The sequence below is a fragment of the Xenopus tropicalis genome, chromosome 3 (assembly GCF_000004195.4).
Source record: "Xenopus tropicalis strain Nigerian chromosome 3, UCB_Xtro_10.0, whole genome shotgun sequence".
In the NCBI taxonomy this organism is placed as follows: Eukaryota; Metazoa; Chordata; class Amphibia; order Anura; family Pipidae; genus Xenopus; species Xenopus tropicalis.
Genome location: NC_030679.2, coordinates 26,149,375 through 26,172,071, shown reverse-complemented (window position 1 = coordinate 26,172,071; position 22,697 = coordinate 26,149,375). Strand labels below are relative to the sequence as shown.

The following is a 22,697-nucleotide window of genomic DNA, read 5'->3' as shown; positions in this document are numbered from 1 at the left end:
AGATTACAGAAAGACCCCTTATCTGGAAACCTCAGGTCCTGAGTATTTTGGATAACAGGTCCCATAACTGTGATAGCAGCTTATAGCTACAAATGCTTCCCTTTCAACAGATACTAGGGTTCAAGCCCAGACTGGCCACCTGTAGATTCTGTCAAATGCCAGAGGGATTGTCAGGGCTCTTTGGGCCTGTTTCTATACAAACCTGCAGAGGATGTAATATCTCCTAAAGCAGCTCTTTGGAGTGCATGACAGGGATGTTTATAACCACTTATACTAATCAAGTTTGCAATTATGTTTTGCCAGCTTGTGACAGTCATATGTCAACAATCATGCTAGCTCCAGGTAAGGAGCTATGAAAAATAAATTGTCATTTGGCAGTTTACAGTAATATCCTGGTGTTTTAAGGGTTAATTGTAATATACTTTTTGCTGTGCAGTAACAATCAAACTTTGATGACAAGGACTGTATGGGTGTGGGAGTTGTAGTTCAGAAATAACTACACTACTGTGCAGATAAGACACCATTCTAAGTGGACAAGTCAGACAGGCTAGTTTTATTGCTCTTTTCTGAGCTGCCACCATACAGTGTCCTAGAGCCCTTTCACAAAGGACCCATACCTGCACTGTGCAACATCTCCTCAAAGGAAGATCACATTATAATGACGATTCCCTAATTCCATATTATTAGTTATTGCAAAGAGCAGCGAGGGGAAGCTGTGGGTATATAAGTATGTCTATGGTTGGGCCTCTGCTTGGGAAAGGCTCAGGTGTGGGCTGTTGCTAGTAAGCTCATTGTGACTTCAGGGGCTGCATTGATGTATTTCAGTGATCCTCTGATCAGACGTCTGAACTAATTCCCTTACCCTAAAGCCTATACGTGAAGTTACCTGCCATTATTTGCTAATAACATGGAATTAACGCCAGATACTGAAGAGGGGCACCTTATACCTTGTTTTGTGTGGGTGCGAATTATACCCCACAGACTTTTTTTAGTGGAGGTCTCGTCACCAAACGATATTATTTTGACAAATATTTGAAGTAATTGGACATAGCAAAAGCAATTCTGTACAGTGCTAACTTTACTGCATGTATTTACTGTATCATTCGTGTAAGCAATGTATAGAGGCAGCTGCAGCACCCAGCGCTCCCCATCACCAACATGGAGACAGCAGCCCCGCCCACTCTCATTTCCGGATTCTGAGCTCTTATTCTCGCAAAATGGCCGCCGCGCCGAATCCCTGAGCTTTTCGAGGGTTTTGACATCTCTTCCTCCCCCTTCTCTTACATCCTCCCTTTTCCCTTCCTCCTCCTCCGGCCTGGAGAGCCGAAAGATCCGGTCCACGAAACGGATTGCCGTGTTACTGCCCGGGGAAGCTTGGCAGGACAGGGAGGAAATCGGAAGCACTGGCAGCAGGAGAGCCAGGTGAAGCCATTTACTTATTGGGGTATTTCCTTCTTTCCCATGGAGAGGCTGTCATGTTGCTGCTAGACACACAATGGGAAGCGGAGGGACCAAGTGATACACATTACATGGCAATATCCCTGCATGTCATATTTATATATATTATATGCAAGTAATGAGCTGGCACATGTGTTTATTATTTGCCAATTATTCATACCATTATTATACTCTTGCCAAACGTTGAATATTTTCTGCATTTATATTGAACTGCATTGCACATTAATTCCCTGTATTTTAACTTTAAATTGTATCTGTGTATCTCTTTATGAAGGTGTGACATTAAAGGTTTATAGGTGTATTTTCATGCATATGGAAGTCTGTTACCATAGGATGTTCCTATTGAGGCTCAGTTATGCCCATAACCAGCTGAGGTACTCACAGTAACCAAAAATCCCCATTCATTAGTGTCACTTGGACTAGAAATCTGGCATTATCCGTTTGATACAACACTGTTGTGGCTGTTTTAAGTCAGGAATCTTCAGCTTTTCACAAACTACAATAGGTGCTTTAAATATTTGAGATTTCATCTGTTGCTATCCAAGTAAAGGCTGTTGCTATACAAGACTTGCAGGACTAAGGCAAATAATAGGTACCAATCTGTTGGATAAATATAAAATACTATTTGCAATGCATTTTCACTTTATATATTGACTAGAATACCTGTACCTTGTGTACATCTGATACTATTTGGGGAATTGAATATCAACTCAAAAGTTGTAGGCTTGTTTCCTAAAATAAACAGATCCAGATTGAGGCCGCAGTCAGATTTTGCTGGGTTATGATTAGCATTGGTTTTCTGCCTAGGTTCATTACATCAAAAAGACAAGGAATTGCACAATTGAAAGGGAAAGTATACCCTCCCCCCCCCCCATTTCAACAGTGATTTAATAAAAAGGGCTTGTGCTGAACATACATTTTGCTTATTCTTTTAATTATGAAATATGTATATTTTTTGCAACTTCTTAATGAAAATTAAACAAGTCACATTTAAGAGTAGAACCCCAATTTGGCGCTGTCCCCTGGAAAATGTAAAGACGGCAAAAATTCTGTGAAAATGTAAAATCTGGGGGGAATAAAAGACATGCCTGTATGTGACCGAGAAAAAAACTGCATTCGTTTCAGGAAACCTTCAAAGCAGGGTTCTACTGCATTCCTCTATATATATATATATATATATATTTATTTATTTATTTATTTAAGGGTTCACTAACATCCCTTGGACTCAGTTTCCTGTTTTCTCCCCAATGCACTAAAAACTTCCAGGCTGTGTTTACTAAGCAGCACTGGGATTCAAGTTGATGCCTCCTTTTCCCTATGGAAGGGTACCTGACTTACAAATGCTTCCTTATAGAGGCCAGGACATTTTTGAATGTACAGCTTTAGGGAAAAACAGTCATTCCTTACAAACTAGAGGATCCATATGTTATTATCAAAATTATATATGTGGATATAAATTATATATATAGTTCATCCCACAGCTGTTCAGTTGGGTTAAGTGATGGCATTGTTTAGACCAGTGCTGTCCAACTGGCGACCCCCCTCTGTGTGGCCCCCACCTGTCTGGCTGCTTTGATGGCTTACTCTTGTGTAAGCTTTAAATGGTATCAGTACTGTGATTAACTGCCCCCCCTGCATGGTTCTCACCTCAGATTCAGGCTGTAATCAGGCTGTATTGTTTAAATATGTAATCCCCTGTGTTGTTCACACCTGTTAATCTCTGCATTGTTCACCCCCTGCAGTGTTCACACCTCAGGCTCAGGCTGTAATCACCCACATTGTTCCCCTGTTCACACCTCAGGAGCAATAGAAACCCACAAATAATCCCTTCACACTACAAAAAGAACATACACTGAGGTGGTACTTCAATTAAAAAGTTTTTTAATATATAGTTATTGTGCAGACTGTAGGAGCAGTGCCAGCATTGTGTCACTTTAGGCTGCCTGTGTGTGCCATACAGGCAGAGTATGGCACACACAGGCAGGATAGGGAAGGCAGAGTATGGCACACACAGGCCAAGTATGGCACAAACCAGCCAAGAATGGCAAACACAGTGAAAGTATGGCACACAGGCAGGGTAGGGAAGGCAGAGTATGGCACACACAGGCAGGGTAGGGCAGGCAGAGTATGGCACACACAGGCCAAGTATGGCACAAACCAGCCAAGAATGGCACACACAGTGAAAGTATGGCACACAGGCAGGGTAGGGAAGGCAGAGTATGGCACACACAGGCAGGGTAGGGAAGGCAGAGTATGGCACACACAGGCAGGGTAGGGCAGGCAGAGTATGGCAGGTTTTGCTGTACTACAACCATTAATTTGGGTATGGTCATATGATAACATGGGTGTGGTTTCAAGTGGGTGCGGTTTCAAAAAGGGGAGTGGTCAAAACTGGCTTCCATTATCGGCCCTCCACCACGTAGGTCGGAAAAATTCCGGCCCTCGGTACAACAGAAGTTGGACAGCACTGGTTTAGACCATTGAAATTCTTCCACTCTAATCTCAGCAGTTCTGTAAGGCACTCGCTTTGCACTTGGGGCATTATTATGCTGAACCTAGTAAGGGGCTTTCCCAGACTTTTGCCACAAAGCAGGAAGCATGGAATTGTCAGTTGTCCTTGTATTCTGCAGCTTTAATTTAGTTCAGGTTACCCTACTCATTCACACAGGCAGTGTTCCTTTGCTTCTGCCAAAGATAGAATCACCCTTCTGACTGTTAGATGGTGAACTGCAATTAAGAAACAGTTTGGAACATGGCTGTGAATGTTCCAACTTAACACGCACAATTTTTGAAAAGTGGTCTGATACTTTTAGCCCAAGATGTAGTTGCTTACTGTCCTGGGAACCACAAGTTTAGATTATTTGATAATTTATGTGAATTTATGTATGGAATCTATTTTCAAGAATACTTTGGACCTGGGCTTATCTGGATAAGGTTTTTTTTTTTTTAAAATACAGGTATAGGACCCATTATCCAGAATGCTTGGGACCCAAGGGTATTCCGGACACAAAATCAATAAAACATCAATTAAACCCAGTAAGATTGTTTTGCCTCCAATAAGGATTATTTATATCTTAGTTGGGATCAAGTACAAGGTACTGTTTTATTACTACAGAGAAAAAGGAAATCAGTTTTAAAATTCTGAATTATTTGATTAAAATGGAGTCTATGGGAGACAGGATTTGCGTAATTTGGAGCTTTCTGGATAACGGGTTTCCGGATAAGCGATCCCATACCTATATATAATAGGGGTATGGGACCTGTTATCCAGAATGCATAGGACCTGGGGTTTTCTGGATAAAGGGGTCTTTCCATAATTTGGATCACCATGTGAAATCAGTTTGAAAACTTTAAATTATTTTATAATGAAGGAAGCCTATGGGACATGGCCCTTATAGTTGTTTTCTCAAGTAAGCAAAGTTTAAGGATGAGGTGTAGCATTTTTAGTCTGTTTTTTTGTTAAGCTTTAGTTCTATAAGATAGTAATAAATGGAAATATGTTTGCTCGGGAGCAGTAACCTATAGCAACCAATCAGCAAGTAGCATTTACTAGTCACCTGTTGAAAGCAAACATCTTAGGGCTCTGGCACACGGGGGAGATTAGTCGCCCGCGATTAACTCCCTGTTCGCGGGCGACTAATCTCCCCGAGTTGCCTACCCCTGCCATCCCACCGGCAAAAATGTAAGTCGCCGGCGGGATGGCAGACGCAGCGGGGCGATTTGCGGAAATCTGCGAAAAAGCCTCGCGAGTCTTTTTCGACGATTTGCGCGAAATCGCGCCGCCGCGTCTGCCATCCCGCCGGCGACTTACATGTTCGCCGGTGGGATGGCAGGGGTAGGCAACTTGGGGAGATTAGTCGCCCGCGAACAGGGAGTTAATCGCGGGCGACTAATCTCCCCCGTGTGCCAGAGCCCTTAGGCTGATGCCGAGGCGTAGGGCTGATATTTTCGGCAAGTGGAAAAACGCTTGGCGAAAATTCAGCCCTACGCCTGCTACTTTTGCCTGCACCCGAATGAATGGAGTACGCTTGGGTGCAGGCACATGTAGCTGATATACGCACGAAAACGCGAGAGAATGCAAATTCTCGCGTTCTCATGCGTATATCGGCTACATGTGCCTGCACCCGATCGTTTTTCATTCTGGGCAAACTTGGTGCTTTTTATTACATATGGGGGTAAAAAGTTAGATTGTGATCAACCAGCAGATGAAAGTAGCTTTGATAAAATGGCTTGGAAAATTTTTTCATGTTACACAAAGGATAAAACTTACAGCTCTTAAATATAGGAGTGTTAGTGTCCCTTTCGTCCAACGCTACTAAAAAAAGTCAAAGGTTCTCTTTTTCAGTGTTGAGTATCAGTGAGGAAATAGTTATACAATATTTTCCTGAATAAATGTTCTTTGTGCCTTTCCAAGAGAGAAAACATAATTGAGATCTGCATCAGGTCATTCCCAGGAAAGAAAAATGCATTAGCGATCTTGTGTGATTCTGTGCCACTAAACATGGCAGATACCCTGTTTCTTAGGGCTCTGGCACACGGGGGAGATTAGTCGCCTGCGACAAAACTCCCTGTTCGCGGGCGACTAATCTCCCCGAGTTGCCATGACCCGCCATCCCGCCGGTGAACATGTAAGTCGCCGGCAGGATGGCACACGCGGCGGTGCAATTTCCTGAAATCGCCGGAAAAGACTCGCGAGTGAACAGTGAAAAGCAAGATAAATATATTTCACCATGGCTTTAATTACCCTCAGATGAATGGCAAACACCAGTCCTTATATCTGCCTATTTATCACTCACTTTGTACTATATCGCCACCTCTCTGCTTTTTGTAAATCTCATACTAATTGATGAACAGTTATCTTTCTTGTGCTTTGCCAGAATGTCACACCACTAGATCCAGCCAGAAGCCAGACAGATGACAGACCACATCTGAAAAACACACAATTGCTTCTTTTCAGTTCTGTGTCACAATAGATACAACAGGGATAACTTTATGGCTTATTCCCTACTGTAAAATAGTTGCAGTAAATCCTGAAATACCACCACTAAGCTGAGACCACTTAGGGTTTTACTCAAGCCTGCTATACACGCACCGATAGTATCTTACAAAACCTTGTTTTGCACGCCATTCGGTGCATGTATGGCGGATAGCGGTCATCTCGTCAATCTACCTACATATCTGACGATTTAGCTCTGAACATCAGCGTAGGGTGGGAACGATATTTCCTGCGACCAATGGGCGACCAGGATATAATTTGAGAGAAATCCACGGCTTGTGTATTATATACAGGTATGGGTTCTATTATCCAGAATGAGAATTGGGACTTGGTGTTTTCTGGATAAGAGATCTTTCTGTAATTTGGATCACCATACCTTAAGTAAACCCAATAGGCTTATTTTGCCCCCAATAAGAATTATTTATATCTTAGTTGGGATCAAGTACAAGGTACTGTTTTATTATTACACCATAGTTTAAAAATAAAATGAAATATTTGTTTATAATGGAGTCAGAGCTTTTTGGATAAAGGGTTCCCAGATAATGGATCCCATACCCTGTGTGAGTGTGTGTAAAATCCCGTATTTCACAAAACAAGGCCACGATTAATGTAGGAAATGTTATATTATCACTATCAAAACACTTTAAAGAACAGGGTCATACCCCCAACAGTTGAAATACACCATGTTGGAGGCAGTTCCTCCACTCAGAAGGGGAGGGGATCGAGAGTTAAAACTGAAACAGAGGGAGGTATGGTGGATCAAGAGACTAAATTCCCTACATCCTAATGGACTTAATAAGGATTACAATTTATATTTGTTTGTATAATGTTTAGTTGAAATTTTGCGTAGATAATGTTAATGAGCTGTTCTGCAATGGATTACCACTGTTTTGCAATGGATTACTATTGTATTTACTTATTGGTGACAGGGATGGAACCCTGCATCAAGCGTATATGATTAATGATGTGGTCACTTCCCCCTTGTGGATGATAAATAGTTTGTTCTGAATAATACATATGGAGTCACTGCTGACATGCCTCAGAAAGAGCCCGGCTGGACTCAAAACGTGGCTTTTTTTGTGTACAGTATGGCTGATGTGATTTTTTTCATATAATACATGTTTTGCACTTTAAATGTGTGTGCTGTCCATCTTTGATATAAGATATACATATATATATATATATATATATATATATATATATATATATATATATATATATATATAATATGATCAGTGTTGGGCTGTGGTGGGGAATGTATTCCTCAAGCTAGTATCATACCTAACTTGTAAACATGAAAACATTTATAATATTGTGTATAGTAAGAATGTTACAGGATGGGAGCAGTGGCAATGTACGCCTCATGATTTTGCCCCTTCCCCCCTTTCCTTACCCCCTCATTAGCACAGGCTGCAGCAGATGTGTTTGCTTGTACAATAAGCAGAGGTGCTGTGTATGTTTTCCTGGGGAACCACGTGTGCTGCTTGGAATTTTATGCCCTTTTGATCTCTACCAAATATGGTATCTGTTTCTGCTTTTCTTGGGTATTTTTTTCCTTTTTTCCCTGCCTTAGAGACTTGCAGATTTATGGTAGAAAGTGAAACATGCGAAGTGCAGCTACAGTAATAAAGGAAGCAAATAGAAAACGGGCCCGAACGACTTCCTAAAGGAAATGGGAACATAAAAAGAGCTGTAATATTCCCTGAAATTAGGTTTGGAGAAACCAGTAGAAGGAAATCAATGCAATTGAAAATAAAAAAGTAATACCCTGTAATCTGATTTTTCTGTCTAGCCCAGTATATCATTAAAATAAATAATCAGAGTTCCTGAACTTAGATTTTGCATGTGTATATATAAAATAGCCCCCTAAAGGGAGAACAAAAATAGAAGGGAAATGGAGAGGGATTTCACTATTACAATAAAGATGATGATGGTGCTGAGCAAATGCAGAGTCAGTGAGTCTGTCAGACAGATTGCACCCAGTGGGGCCCATTTATAAATACTGTCCAATTTGCACCTGGGCAGTAACCGATAGCAACCAATCAGTGATTTTTTTTTTCAGTTAGCACGTAGCAAGTAGAACAGTGAAAGTAAACATCTGATTGGTTGCCATGGGTTACTGCCCTGGTGAAAAATTGCCCAGTGCTTATAAATAAACCCCAGTGAATTATACCAGAGATGGAGAAGACTTCTGAGGGCACAGTTGCATGTTTCTCACTGGTGTTGGTGCGGTAATGCTGAAGATGTACATGGAACTGAAAGAAGACAGATATTTAAATGGAAACATTTTTCTCATAATTTTACATTACCTCATAATTTCTTTTCTATAAAGTATAATACTTTTTGTTTAATCCATTACTTACGATAAGCTGCTGAGTTTTCAGCTTTGCCCTTGCTTTCCCGCTGTGCAATTAGGTCTAATTTATCAACACAGGGCAAATTTGCACCTAGGCAATAACCTGTAGCAACCAATCAGTGAGTAGATTTTATTTTCAGCGAGCTGCAGACAAAACAATGACAACACAAAACAATGTTTGATTGGTTTATGTGGGTTACTGCCCAGGTAGCCAATGTTCATAGATGAGTAGTACATTTCATATTCTTTTACAGACAACCACACAGGTCATGATAAAAAGAAGTGCAAAAGCATATTCATAAGAAAGGTTTTTGTTTTCCTTGACCAAAAAATAAAAACCTAAAACCTGCCTAGCTTTTTATTTTTTGGTTGTAAAATAGATTATATACACTGAAAAATGTAAATATAGTTCCAAATCAACGTATCAATGTATTAGTTTTCTTAAACTAGATCATATAGTAAAGTGTATAGATAATTCATAATAGTCTCTAATAGCACAGTTACAACAAAAGGTGAAGGGAGGGGGGTTATATAGGGGCAATCTAATTTTCTACCTCTTTGTGATTGAAGAATAAGTGAACCTTTTTTCTGTCTATAAAATGGCTCTAAATAGCACCCTGAATAACCTACCTTTCTACCTCTATTTAGTCTCATGTAAATTCTTTATCACAAGCTGCTCAATTTCAGCTCTCTCAGCTACTTCCTAGTCTAGCATGTAGACACCTCCTGAACCGTCTTCACAGTCAGAGAGAGGAGAGCTCAGCAAAGAAAAGGGGCGGAGCATCACGCTAGACTAAGAAGTAGCTGAGAGAGCTACTTGCAGGGAAAAAGGTAATGGCTTATTTATCCTTTAATGCAATAGTAAAGAAGTAAGTTTAGTACAAGCCCTATTCATTGAACTTATGTTTAACGGGAAGAAGGGTGTACTGCCTCTTTAAAGGAACAGCTTTTCACAATTACTTCTACTGAATCTTTTGGTAAGGTGTTTCATTTTGTAGTGTTGAAAAATAATGCCCCTATAGTAAATACAATGACAATATATATATATATATATATATATATATATAAAACTCAACAGTAGAAAGCACTCACAGCTACAGCATCAATCAGGTCAGTGATTTATTTCAGCATACCATCTACGCGTTTCGATCACCACAGGATCGTCATCAGGATATATATATAAAAACTCTGTGTTTCATACCAATACGTTATCAGGTTAAAATGATTCCCTACAGTAACATTCAGAACAAAATCACCAGCATGCAGGGCAAGGGCAGCAGGGCCAAACCATGCAAGTGTAGTTCTAGCTGCGTGCTGATGATTTTGTCATTGCAACCATTAGGAGGGTGCCGATCACTCCATTACCGAGCGCTTACTTTTTGGGAAGGCGAGGGGGTTCCCCTTTTGGTACAGAAACATGCAATACCCCCCCACTCTTCGTTTGGAAGTCACAGCAATTTTCAGAAATGGATTTGAGCTTTGGTATATATGAACAAAAATTAAGTTTACTGTTTTATATAAATTTATACAATATCTATAGTTTACTTCACAGTTGCTGCTGTAAAAAAACATTTTAAGTCCAATATTAAAAAATGAATAAGGCATGTGATTTTTAGTGCTGTTCCCAGCAGTGCCATTTCATATATACTGTATTTTGAGAGCTCAGCCCTGACATAAATATTTCATGGTTTCAGCTCCCAGTTAATGTGGCTAATGTAATGTCTAGGAGAAAATTCATCCTGCGTTGAAAACTGTTGTAGCTGAGCAAAAGAAAAATAGAAATAAAAGCATTGTGAAGTGAAGATTGGATGGAAAATTGGGTTCTAGAAAAAAGAAAAAAGTTGCTGGTAGAAAGAAGTGATAAAGTGAGAAGCCATATAGGTTCTACCTTTCACAAAGGTCTATCACATACTCCTCCAATTAACTTGGGCTAATAGACAAGGTCATTTTAGCAGTAAGTGCTAGTTACCTGCATATATACAGAAGCACATTACATTGCTGCAAGACAATTGCATGACTGACCCAGTCAGAGCGGTGTTATTTTGGATCTAGTGATCTGAAACCCTCAGAAAATTACAAGTGTGCAAGTAATAGAACATACTGGGTAATAGTGATCTGAATATTGTCTCCTTAATTGTTTGTTGCACAAAAACAAACACACATTGGGTCAACAAAAACTTTTGTTTTCACACAGGGAACTTTAGAACCTTAAAGCTGCCGTTACTCGCACCGATAATATCATATGAAATATTTGGTGCGTGTATAGCAAGTCGGCGAGGAGATCAATATCTCAGAAGGCTGCTGATATCGGTCGACTCGCTGATCGGGCAGGTTAGAAGATTTTGATGGCACCCGAGCAAAATCTATGTTCAGGGCTGAATCGGCAGAAGGAGGTAGAAATCCTATTGTTTCTACCTCCATATCTGACGATTTAGCCCTGAACGTCAGTGGAGGGTTGGAACGATCTAGAAAATCGCCATGTGTGCGGCCACCTTAAGACCATTAGTTAAAGGACAGGAAAAGCCATTCAGACTTATCTTCAACTTTACAGAGTCACCAATACTGCCATCCAAAAAAATGCCATATTTAGGCTCTACAGATATATTCTTAAAGGTGCTTTCTAAAGACTCCCAATAGCACTCTCCTTGTCCTTTAAAGATATGGGCCATTTTTAGTGCAAAAGTTAAAATCTGGAGAACTTTTGCCAGAACTGAAAATTTTACTAAAAGATTTTATAGTTTTTCCTTTGATTAATATTTGCCTCTTTTCACCAGGCATAATAACAGATCTTGCCAGACTAATTTAGTTGCCTTTTATGAGGAGGTGAGCAGGAACCTTGATGCTGGAATGGCAGTTGATGTCATCTACTTAGATTTTGCTAAAGCGTTTGATACAGTACCTCACAGAAGGTTAATGATCAAATTGAGGAATATTGGCCTAGAACATAATATTTGTAATTGGATAGAGAACTGGCTGAAGGATAGAGTACAAAGAGTGGTGGTAAATGGAACATTTTCTAATTGGGCCAGTGTGGTTAGTGGAGTACCGCAGGGGTCAGTCCTTGGTCCTTTGCTTTTTAACTTGTTTATTAATGACCTGGAGGTGGGCATAGAGAGTAATGTTTCTATTTTTGCTGATGACACTAAATTGTGCAAAACTATAAGTTCCATGCAGGATGCTGCCGCTTTGCAGAGCGATTTGATTAAATTGGAAAACTGGGCAGCAAACTGGAAAATGAGGTTCAATGTTGACAAGTGCAAGTTATGAACTATCTACTGAATGGTAGTGTGTTGGGGGTATCCTTAATGGAGAAGGATCTAGGGGTTTTTGTAGATCACAAGTTGTCTAATTCCAGGCAGTGTCATTCTGTGGCTACTACAGCAAATAAAGTGCTGTCTTGTTTAAAAAAGGGCATTGACTCAAGGGATGAAAACATATTTTTGCCTCTTTATAGGTCCCTGGTAAGGCCTCACCTTGAGTATGCAGTGCAGTTTTGGGCTCCAGTCCTTAAGAAGGATATTAATGAGCTGGAGAGAGTGCAGAGACGTGCAACTAAACTGGTTAAGGGGATGGAAGAGTTAAACTATGAGGTTAGACTGTCGAGGTTGGGGTTGTTTTCTCTGGAAAAGAGGCGCTTGCGAGGGGACATGATTACTCTGTACAAGTACATTAGAGGGGATTATAGGCAGATGGGGGATGTTCTTTTTTCCCATAAAAACAATCAGCGCACCAGAGGTCACCCCTATAGATTAGAGGAACGGAGCTTCCATTTGAAGCAGCGTAGGTGGTTTTTCACGGGGAGGGCAGTGAGGCTGGGGAATGCCCTTCCTAGTGATGTGGTAATGGCAGACTCTGCTAATGCCTTTAAGAGGGGCCTGGATGAGTTTTTGAACAAGCAGAATATCCAAGGCTATTGTGATACTAATATCTACAGTTAGTGTTACTGGTTGTATATATAGTTTATGTATGTGAGTGTATAGATTGGTTAGTATAGGTTGTGTGCTGGGTTTACTCGGATGGGTTGAACTTGATGGACAATGGTCTTTTTTCAACCCTATGTAACTATGTAACTATGTATAATTAAACCAGTGTGGAACGGTAAAAATACACAACTTTATCAAGATTCATGTTTTTGTTTTTTCCAGAAGTTATTTAGCCAGGTTCAGCCTGGCAAACTATCATTAAAAGCAGCCACTTTATCCACATCCATTATCCACATCATATCCTTTGTGTTAATTTGCCAGGTTTCATTGCTTTTTCTAGTTTAATTCATCACTGCATTATTGAAAGTAATTTTTCAACTCATGACTCTTGCAGTGACATAATAACATATTGAAGATATATAAAAAGCAGTGTCCTATGGAGCGATTTAGTCATCTGCGATAGATCCCTGCTAGTGCGGGCAACTAACTGTATCAAAATGCCTTTCCACCGGCAAGAATAGGAGTTTTTGGTGGAAAGGTCTACACACTCTGCAGGCAACGTCGCTTGACTTCGAAAAACCAAAGCAATGCGTGGGCATTTTCACCGGTGACTCCTATTGTTGCAGGTGGAAAGGAATTTTGGGGTGGCTAATTGCCTGACGTAGCAGAGATCTATTGTGGGCAACTAAATTGCTCAGTTGGACATTAGCCTTAAGGACTCAGTGTGATCACCTGCCATCAGTGCCCATCCTTACTAATGCTCTTGTGGCTGATTTGAAGCAAATCCCATCGAGAGTATAACATTGTGTAGAGGAAAGTAAAGGCTGTTAGAACAGCAAAGGGAGGACCAACTTAGTTTTAGAATGAGCTGCTGGACAGACAGGTGCCCAGTAGAGACCATTGCACAGCCTGCACAAAACTTTGCAGATTATAAATTAACATACAAATACTCACGTGTGCAAACATGTCAGCATTTTGTATTTATAAAGTAATGGAGTTATTTGACTCCAGCTAAATAAATAGCAGCCTAGTCAGAAGTTAGTTTGATCAGTGAACTGCAGTAAAACACATTAAAGCAAATTGGACCCTGAGGTCCATTCTTCAGAAGAGACACTGATACACGGATACATGATTTTTACAGATTTGGTCCATGGGTCCCCTTCTTAGGTGTCCCACAACCGGCAAGCGCCAATCAGGCTCCAATCAGGTCCTAGGGCTTGGGTGTGATTGTCCCCTATACAGGAGGCTTTTCTGTAGATGGGTAATTTGCTTTGCTGGTTTCACTTCTGCTTGACAGACTGGAAATTAAAAAATGTGCCTTCATTTCCTTGTTTTGTGCAAGAAATAATGAAAACCAAAAATCTTTTTAATTAAAAGAATAGGCAAAACCACCATCTGCTGAGCTAAAGATGATTAAGGGTGTATACTGCCTCTTTAATGTTTTTCATCTCTATGCTTGTGTTATCCTAATGTGGGTTCATGCTGTTGATGACATTTAATTAGGTAGAAAAATCATTATTTTTTTTTTTTATTTCAGGTCCATAACCTTAGACACGTTACCAAAGAGGAGACAGCACTGATGTATTGTATAAGACCAAATCCAGAGAGCAGTTCACTGGTGGACCAAGCGGCAGAGAGGAGCAGAATAACAGTTTTTTACTAAGTTTAACTTGATCCGCCTTCAAGATGTTCAGACATCAGGATTTGTCTGGAATGCATGTACGTTTGCAGACTATTCTCTTATTCATTCTTTCATTCCATTTGAATTCACTTTCATACAATGTTTTTATGGTACAGGTATAGGATCCCTTATCCAGAAACCCGTTATCCAGAAAGTTCCGAATTACAGAAAGGCAATCTCCCATAGACTCCATTTTAAGCAAATAATTCTAATTAAAACTAATGCCTTATTGGAGGCAAAACAATCCTACTGGGTTTATTTCATGGTTAAATGATTCCCTTTTCTCTGTAATAATAAAACAGTACCTGTACTTGATCCCAACTAAAATATAATTACCCCTTATTGGGGGCAGAACAGCCCTATTGGGTTTATTTAATGGTTAAATGATTCCCTTTTCTCTGTAATAATAAAACAGTACCTGTACTTGATCCCAACTAAGATATAATTACCCCTTATTGGGGGCAGAACAGTCCTATTGGGTTTATTTAATGGTTAAATGATTCCCTTTTCTCTGTAATAATAAAACAGTACCTGTACTTGATCCCAACTAAGATATAATTAATCCTTATTGGAGGCAAAACAATCCTACTGGGTTTAAATGATGTTTAAATTATTTTTTAGTAGACTTAAGGTATGGAGATCCAAATTACAGAAATATCCCTTATTCAGAAACCCAGGTCCCAAGCATTCTGGATAACAGGTCCTATACCTGTATTTGATTTTTTTTTAATTTTATTGGTAGGCCCCACAACTGCTCCAATAAATTTAATATAGGGCTACCCTCCAGCAGTAGAATGTGTGTACAATAAGGTAGGAAATACAGAAAAAAGGCTGTGCTTACTGAACTATAAGGTATGCCAGCCTGTGCCAACAGTAGTGGCAAAAGATAAACTGTAATCACAAATACCTGTACCAGCTTTTTATTAAAATTATATGCTTTAGGTGCATTTAAATTAATAGAAAGTAAAGATAAATAAAAAATATTTCTAATATAGTTAATTAGGCAAAAATGTAGTCTATAAAGTTTGGACCTTTATGTCTAACATAATAACCAGAACTCTACTTCCTGCTTTCAGCTCTCTAACCTCATAGTTAGTCAGTGACTTTAGGGGTGGCCACATGGGACATAATTAGTTAGTTTGGGAGCATGCAGGTCAGATTTAAATGCAAACTAACTGAACAGTTATGGCCAATATGCCCCCCCCCCCCCGCCTCAAGTCACTGATTGGTCACTGACTGATAAAAGCAGGAAGTAAAGTTCTGGCCATTATGTTAGACATTTGTTCACTCCAGCCTTTATAGATTCAATTTTTGCCTAGTTTAAGGGCTCATAGTTTCTAAATGGAAGACATAAGAATGTATCTGTGCAAGGATGACTGATCTGTAGGGGGTTACTAAACTGATATAATAATTGTGTAAATTAAAGAACTGGAATGGGGTTACAGACACAGGGTGGGCGATTTACTACTAAGGGGGGAAAAAAAGCATGATTTTGGGGAAAAAAAAGAAACAATGAAAAATACTTTTCTACTATCACGTTTTTGTTTCTCAAGGGAATTTTGATAAATCTGCACCTATAAAAAGGCTTCTTTCACACTTGATGATGTAATGAGTAAAGATCAGTATTTCTTTACTACAATTGAATGAAAACTGAAAAACCAGAGATTTAGTAGAGCCCTAATGTACGGTAACCTGTGCACTTTTGTTTTTATAGAAAATGATGCGTCCAGTCTCAAGCAGTAATGTGGCTTTCTGTACGAGTGGCAAGTCCTCCTGCCTCAACCAAGACACCATGAGAGGCGTCGATCAGTTCGGCTTGTATGCCACACAGCAGAGCAAGTACAGCCATCCTGTTACCCACAAGAATATCTCCTGCCAAACCCAAGAAACTATTAATGAAACACACTTGCAAACCTCAACCAGCAGGGACCTAGACACAAAAAGTGATTTAAAGAAAAAGAAGAACCTAGGCAGATCTGGCAAGCGGGGTAGGCCATCTGGGACCACCAAGTCAGCAGGATACAGAACCAGCACTGGCAGACCTCTGGGGACCACCAAAGCTGCTGGGTTTAAGACAAGTCCGGGTAGACCATTGGGCACAACGAAAGCAGCTGGATACAAAGTCAGCCCAGGGCGACCTCCAGGTAGCATAAAAGCTCTATCACGGCTTGCAAATCTAGGTTACCCTAGTAACAATGCAGGATTTTCCTACCCCACAGCACTTAGCAGAGGACTACATTCTGCTGTGGAAACTACCCTCAAACATCCTATTGAGTAGAAATCACCAGATTTGTCAATAACCCTATGTATATATATGTGGATCTACCAGACCTTTGAAATGCCACATTGTCTAGAAATTTGTTAGCTCAATTTAGTCCCAGCTGCAGGCCCAAAAGGCTTGGATACTGAGCAGGTTTTGCGAATGCCACCTGGCCCTTGTGTAATCCTGCATTTATGTGCTCGATGATTTCTCTACTTGTATTTATTTCTCTTGTGTGCCTGTTTTACATTTGCATGTAGTCATAGTGCAGGACGTTACATGTTTCCCTGGGTTAAAAATAGGTAAAAGGAAACTTCATAAAACTTTGCTAGTGTAATATTCCTTTACAAAGTGATTGATGGAAAATGAATGAATATGGTAGTTGATATCAAAAAAAGTTACAGCAGTACATGTCATTCTCACAAAGAACTTACAGGGGTCCTAAACCCCAAAGATAGTTTTTTGCGTAGTGAAAGCAAATGTAATTCTAAGCAACTTTCCAATATACATTAATTGCAAAAATTAATAGTTGTTTGTTCATGTAGTTATATAAAGCTGTTTCCATCTTTTTATATTTACAGCCCTTTTGGCTCTGACTTCTGAAACAATGCTGCAAGCCAGGTATTTTCGGGCGCCCCATTTGTCCCTGTTTTAGGAGAACTGTATCAAAAAATAGAAAGGTTTAAACAAAAAGTCCTTTCAATAGCAATTACATTTACAAATAACTTTAAAAGCCTTTGTAAAGAAAGTATATTAGAAACTTGTTTAGAACTGTATTTTGTTTCATTATGTAAAAAAGTTTTTGGGAGGAAGACCCCTTTAATGCATCGGTTCCCAGCCATTTCCTGTTCAGCTCACATTTCAATTGGTCTGTTCTGTAGCATTTCCCAATCTGCAGTAGGTATCTCCTAGACCGTTTAATTTTAATAAACGTATATTGGAAATTGTCTTTGGATTACATTTCCTATCATTATGGGGAAAAAAGCAGTTTTTGCATGGAGATCCCCTTTATGAAACCGTTGCTATTGATTTCTCAAATTATCGAGCTGAGAGATTGTTGGACTTTGTAAATGCCAGTCTGCCACCATAGAAATCTTCTCTCCAAATCTGGACTGGGCCACCGTAAGATAAAGGCAAGGATAATTAATTAAATTGTCTTTTAAACAGTATATAAAGTCTTATCCTATGCCATGGTATGCTCAGAACATCTTTCTGCAAATACACATGTGCATATACTATGCACATACACTGTGCTAAGATGCAACAGATATATGTGTAGGGAATTGTGTACCCTGTTTAAATTAGACACCATACCATTAAATATACTGTGTAAAACATATATATATATATATATATATATATATATATAGTAAACAGTTCCCTCTAGTTTCAGGGGGCATAGAAGCCCTTTTTAAACAGGGTAACACCAAAAGGGTATTATGACTCCATAATGCTGTCTTGCTATTATACTGTAAGGCCTGAGGGCAAACTCACAGTTAGTTAGGCTAATTTTTGTCCTATGCAGTAATGGTAACTAAACCTTATGCCACAGCATCTGGAATTTGTCACCTTAGTAAGTTAGGAACTATATTCTCACAGCACTTGTGATATGATCATTATTCCTTGACTATAATTGTTATTACAGTCAGATTCTGCTGTTGGCAACACTGGGATGTATTTACATGCTAGTATGCCCCCAGCAGCTTAATGCACTTAATAGCTGGAGGAAGTAGGAATTTAGCCCTAAGGAAGGAATGTTACAATACACAGAGATCAAATGAAAATACCAAGAAGCAGTACATTTGGGAACTGCAAAAAAAAAAAAAAAAGATAACAGGAAATTGAAGGCAACCTGTACTTGATGGCAGTGAAGGGAATGCAAAGTTGATAGGGTTACATTGTCAGAATGAACTGTTTTGATTATAAGATGGTGGAATAAGTCTAGATGTCATGTCTCATACCTTTCTCATCAGGAAAAAAGCAGCAAGCCCTCATGTGTTCCAGTGATGCGTAGGACAAATGCTGTGGATTTATTGCGAAACTTTACAGTAGGAGGTGGTCATTTATATATTCTGGACCTTAAAACGCCACATGCAACTATGAGAATGATCTTACTACCTTTGCACGGGTCATAAGTTTCCATAAGTTTACTCATCTGGATGACTACTTATGTGTTTTATCTTCTGGCAGCTAAATGGATTCAGAATATTGATTCTTCTAATTACAGTTGTCTTTCCTATTGGTAAAAGTACTAAACACATTAAAGGGAAAATGTCACCTATTTCACTTTTGTGTTTTAAGACAGGCAGTTACACATGTTCAGAACTTATAATCATGTACTTCTCACAGCAAAACCGTCCTAATGAGCTCAGAGTAAAGCCAGTATCAGTACTAAATGAATAATTACACAGATGGACCCTTTATAGAACAGCTATGGATCATGCACCTTGCTTCCACTGCAGTGTATAGGATGGATTTTACAATCAAATATATTCCCAAAATAGGATATTTGAACACCAAATGATTTCTTCAAGTTGACATTCCAACATTGGCATCTGTCAGCATCTTCATCTGAAATGCATATGCTCCTCATTGCAACAATAAGAATTGTGTCGATGCTGTTTAGGAAGGAAGTATTTAAATAATGAACATCCTTGTGGAGTTACATCACCTTTCTTGAAACTGTTCATCGACTTATTACAAGTAAAGGTAGTTTCCATTCACCAAAGCACCAACTGCAACTATTGCTCTCTCTCTCTCCTGGAAATACTTGGTGGTGTCTCTTTTCCTGGTTTGGTTAGAATGAACACATTTAATGGTTACACAAAAATAAGAAAAAAACAGTGATCGTATAATTATCTGTGTCACGAAGATGCAAAGCTTCACTTTGCTAACTGGTAAATAAAGAATGCAAAATGGCTTTACGCAGTGTTTGTGCTGACCAGGGAAATTAGGTTGGTCTGTGCAATGAACTTATCAGACTGGACCTCATCAAATTGTCACATCGGGACGGGACTCCATGACTACAGAAAGGCCTTTGTTGATGCTATATTGTATACCATAGTAGCTCCTTGATTTAACAAAGGCGCAAATCGATATCCAATTTCTTTTTATATAATCGGTTATTCATTGCTATACATAGTAGCATTTCTGTAGCCCTCTGGCAATCCACATAGAACTGAAGTGAAAAATACTCATTCCATTTTTTTTTTTACTGTCAGAAATCACTTCAAACTATCAGCACATTGCCCTTGAATGGTAAACTTCAAATTGTATTGACTGGATTTTGTGCCATGATTTTACATGTAACTCATATATTATTAAAGAAAGTATGTGTGTGTGTATATATAGTGTATACTGTTCCACACTTAGACATATTCACGGCTTCTTTCTTTTACTTTTGTTTTTACTTTGCTTGCAATATCTTTTGTGAATCTGTTTCCTGTACTTTCAGATTGCTGTCATGGTTATAAGAAAATGGCTATATTATTACCAAAAATTCCTCGCCACTAAGACATTCCCATTTCTGGTCACAATATCTTTTTCTTCCAAATTAAAAATATACAAAAAAGATAAGTATATGTTTAATTTTTTTATATAGGAATATAACAATATAAAATGCATTTAACAATATAAAATGCATTTACATAGAGAAGACAGATTCTTTTGCTTTGGGTCAATGTGAACAATCTGAGTGGTTTAAGAATGTAAATATGTTTGGCAAGTAAATGTACATTTTTTGGGAACATGACACGGGGGGCAAATGTACTGCCTACAGGGGTGTTTTTCATGCAGTAGTGATGGCTACCAATATGGAAAATATACTGTTCCTTTTAGGCTAATGCCACATGGGGCTATTTCAAAATCAGCCCCTAAGTTGGCATCAGACTTACCCTGTACCTGTACCTGAAGCCATTATGTTGGCCTGAGTGCAGGCAGACAGAATGGATCTCAAATCAAAGCACCATGTGGAACGCACTCGGACACCAGGGTAATGGTGAAGGTTAAACAGCTTTATTCATAAATACATCCATTATTATTTGTTTCTCTTAATTTGGGGAAGGAGGGATGTTAGTATGGGGATACACAGCTTCAAACTGGGCCGAAAAAAACCCGGTGGGCCTCAGTGGCCCAGACCCGATCCATGCAGGGCACTCCACTGATCCGGTAGACTCCCTCCCCGACACGCAGCAGGTAAGTTTAACTAAGGCGCGCTCGGGGGAGGGGTTTGGGGGGGGGTGATGGCAGCAGGGGCCATTGGGGGGAAAATCTGCCAGTATCAATTTCAAAGTTAGCATTTCTGTGTGCAGAGCCCGAAACTAGGGGTAGTCCGCATAAGGAGGTTCCTCAAGAATATTATTAGAAGAATCACCTTTTTAATAAAATGCCTGCACCCCTTTCTAACCTATAGAAAAAAAAATCAAGGTGCATCAATAGGACGGAAATAACATAAATATTAAATATCTTAAAATAGTCCTTAAAAACACAACCCCTTACACAGAGGGTAAAAAATTGAGCGGATTGCATGCCTTACACATTTCGCAGCCCCAGGCTACTTCCTCAGTAGCGTTATCCACACCATTTTAGAAACATTAACACCTTAAAATTTCTTATTAACAGACCAAAAGAGATATCTCAAACACATTGGAGAGTGAACCATTTAGCTACATTACTCCATTCAGTAAGGTGCCATTGCCCAGAATTCCAGCAAGACAAGGAATTAATCCAACTATTAATTTAATATGAAAAACATGACAATTCCCATTCTCTATTAAAATTACCATATGTCTCTGTTATTTTTAAACTGTAAATTCAGATAGGTTTTAAAATCGCCCTTTCTACCCTGATACTCAGATTTATTAGCAAGCTTAAAGGTATTATGACTATCTCCGTCATAAAGTTCTACAAGATGTTTAAAAATGAAATATATTAGATCTCTTCCCTGCAGAATGTGTAGTTTTCCCCCTCTCACTCACAGGTCGCCAGATATATTATTATACCCTTTGTTGTACATAGCCTAAAGTTTCCAGACATGACCTAAAATATTGCCTAAATGTCTGGTCTTTTCAATGTTTATTAGGAATGGCTAGGAATTTTTAAATTTTGATCATTAAAATCCCATCATGTGCCCATTCTTGTTTCTATAATTAAACTATTATATTTAAACACAGTTATTTCCCTATGGTATATCTTTCTGTGGCACCAATATCCTCATAACTCAAGTTTATCTCAAACCCCACCTATTAGACATATACTCAACCCTATGTCAACTAATATTTGCTTTAAAGGGGTTATAAACTTTTCAGTTAACTTTTATTATATAGAGAATGCTATTTTGAAAAAAATTACAACTTCATTTCCTATTAACAGTTTTGGAATTATTTATTTTTGTTGAGCAGCTCTCCAATATCAGCAGCTATCTAGTTGTGGGGGGTCCAATTTAACCTATCAACCAGGCCACGGTTCAAAAGGGAGACAGGAATATGAATATAGAAGGGCCTAAATAGGAAGGTAAGTAATAAAATAATAATGTTATAGTCTCACAGAGCAATAGTTTTTTTGGCTGCTAGGGTCAGTGACCCCCATAGATTGGCATGACATGGGTTGAACCCAGTGCCCAGTGATGCAGGGGATAATAATGAGTGGTTCTGATAAATAACAGCAGATACTGCTTGCAATAAAAAAAAAACATTTACAAATAATTATAGTCATTAAACATCATTAAACTAATGTATACTGGAAAGCCGCTTTTGCTTTTATTATGCAAAATGTTATGTTTGGGATAACAACAAATTTTTCATAGAATGGATGACAATAGAGAGTGAAGGAAGGGGTTTAGATTTGTGTGAAAAGATGAACAGCCAAAAGATGGAAAACTATTTACAAGGATAGGAGATCTTAGGGCCTTGTTCCTTGTTCATCTTTTTACATAGAAGCAAAGGCCATACACTCTAGCCTCATCATCATCAGTTGACATATGTATATAGATGAAAAGAAGTGCAAGCAGTAGAACTTACCAGTTG

The 22,697-nt window shown here is 39.1% G+C and overlaps 1 protein-coding gene across 3 annotated transcripts; it reads left to right on the top strand.

Annotated features, from left to right (window-relative positions):
- The first annotated feature begins 55 nt into the window (after nt 1–55).
- On the top strand, nt 56–20,250 carry c5orf24 (chromosome 5 open reading frame 24). 3 transcript variants are annotated; one of them, XM_018092160.2, is made up of 4 exons: nt 63–1,422; nt 14,271–14,452; nt 16,129–16,558; nt 18,648–20,250. In XM_018092160.2, the coding sequence occupies exons 2-4, from the start codon at nt 14,420–14,422 to the stop codon at nt 18,686–18,688; spliced, it is 504 nt and encodes a 167-aa protein (XP_017947649.1). In that variant the 5' UTR covers nt 63–1,422; nt 14,271–14,419; the 3' UTR covers nt 18,689–20,250.
- The last annotated feature ends 2,447 nt before the right edge of the window (nt 20,251–22,697 follow it).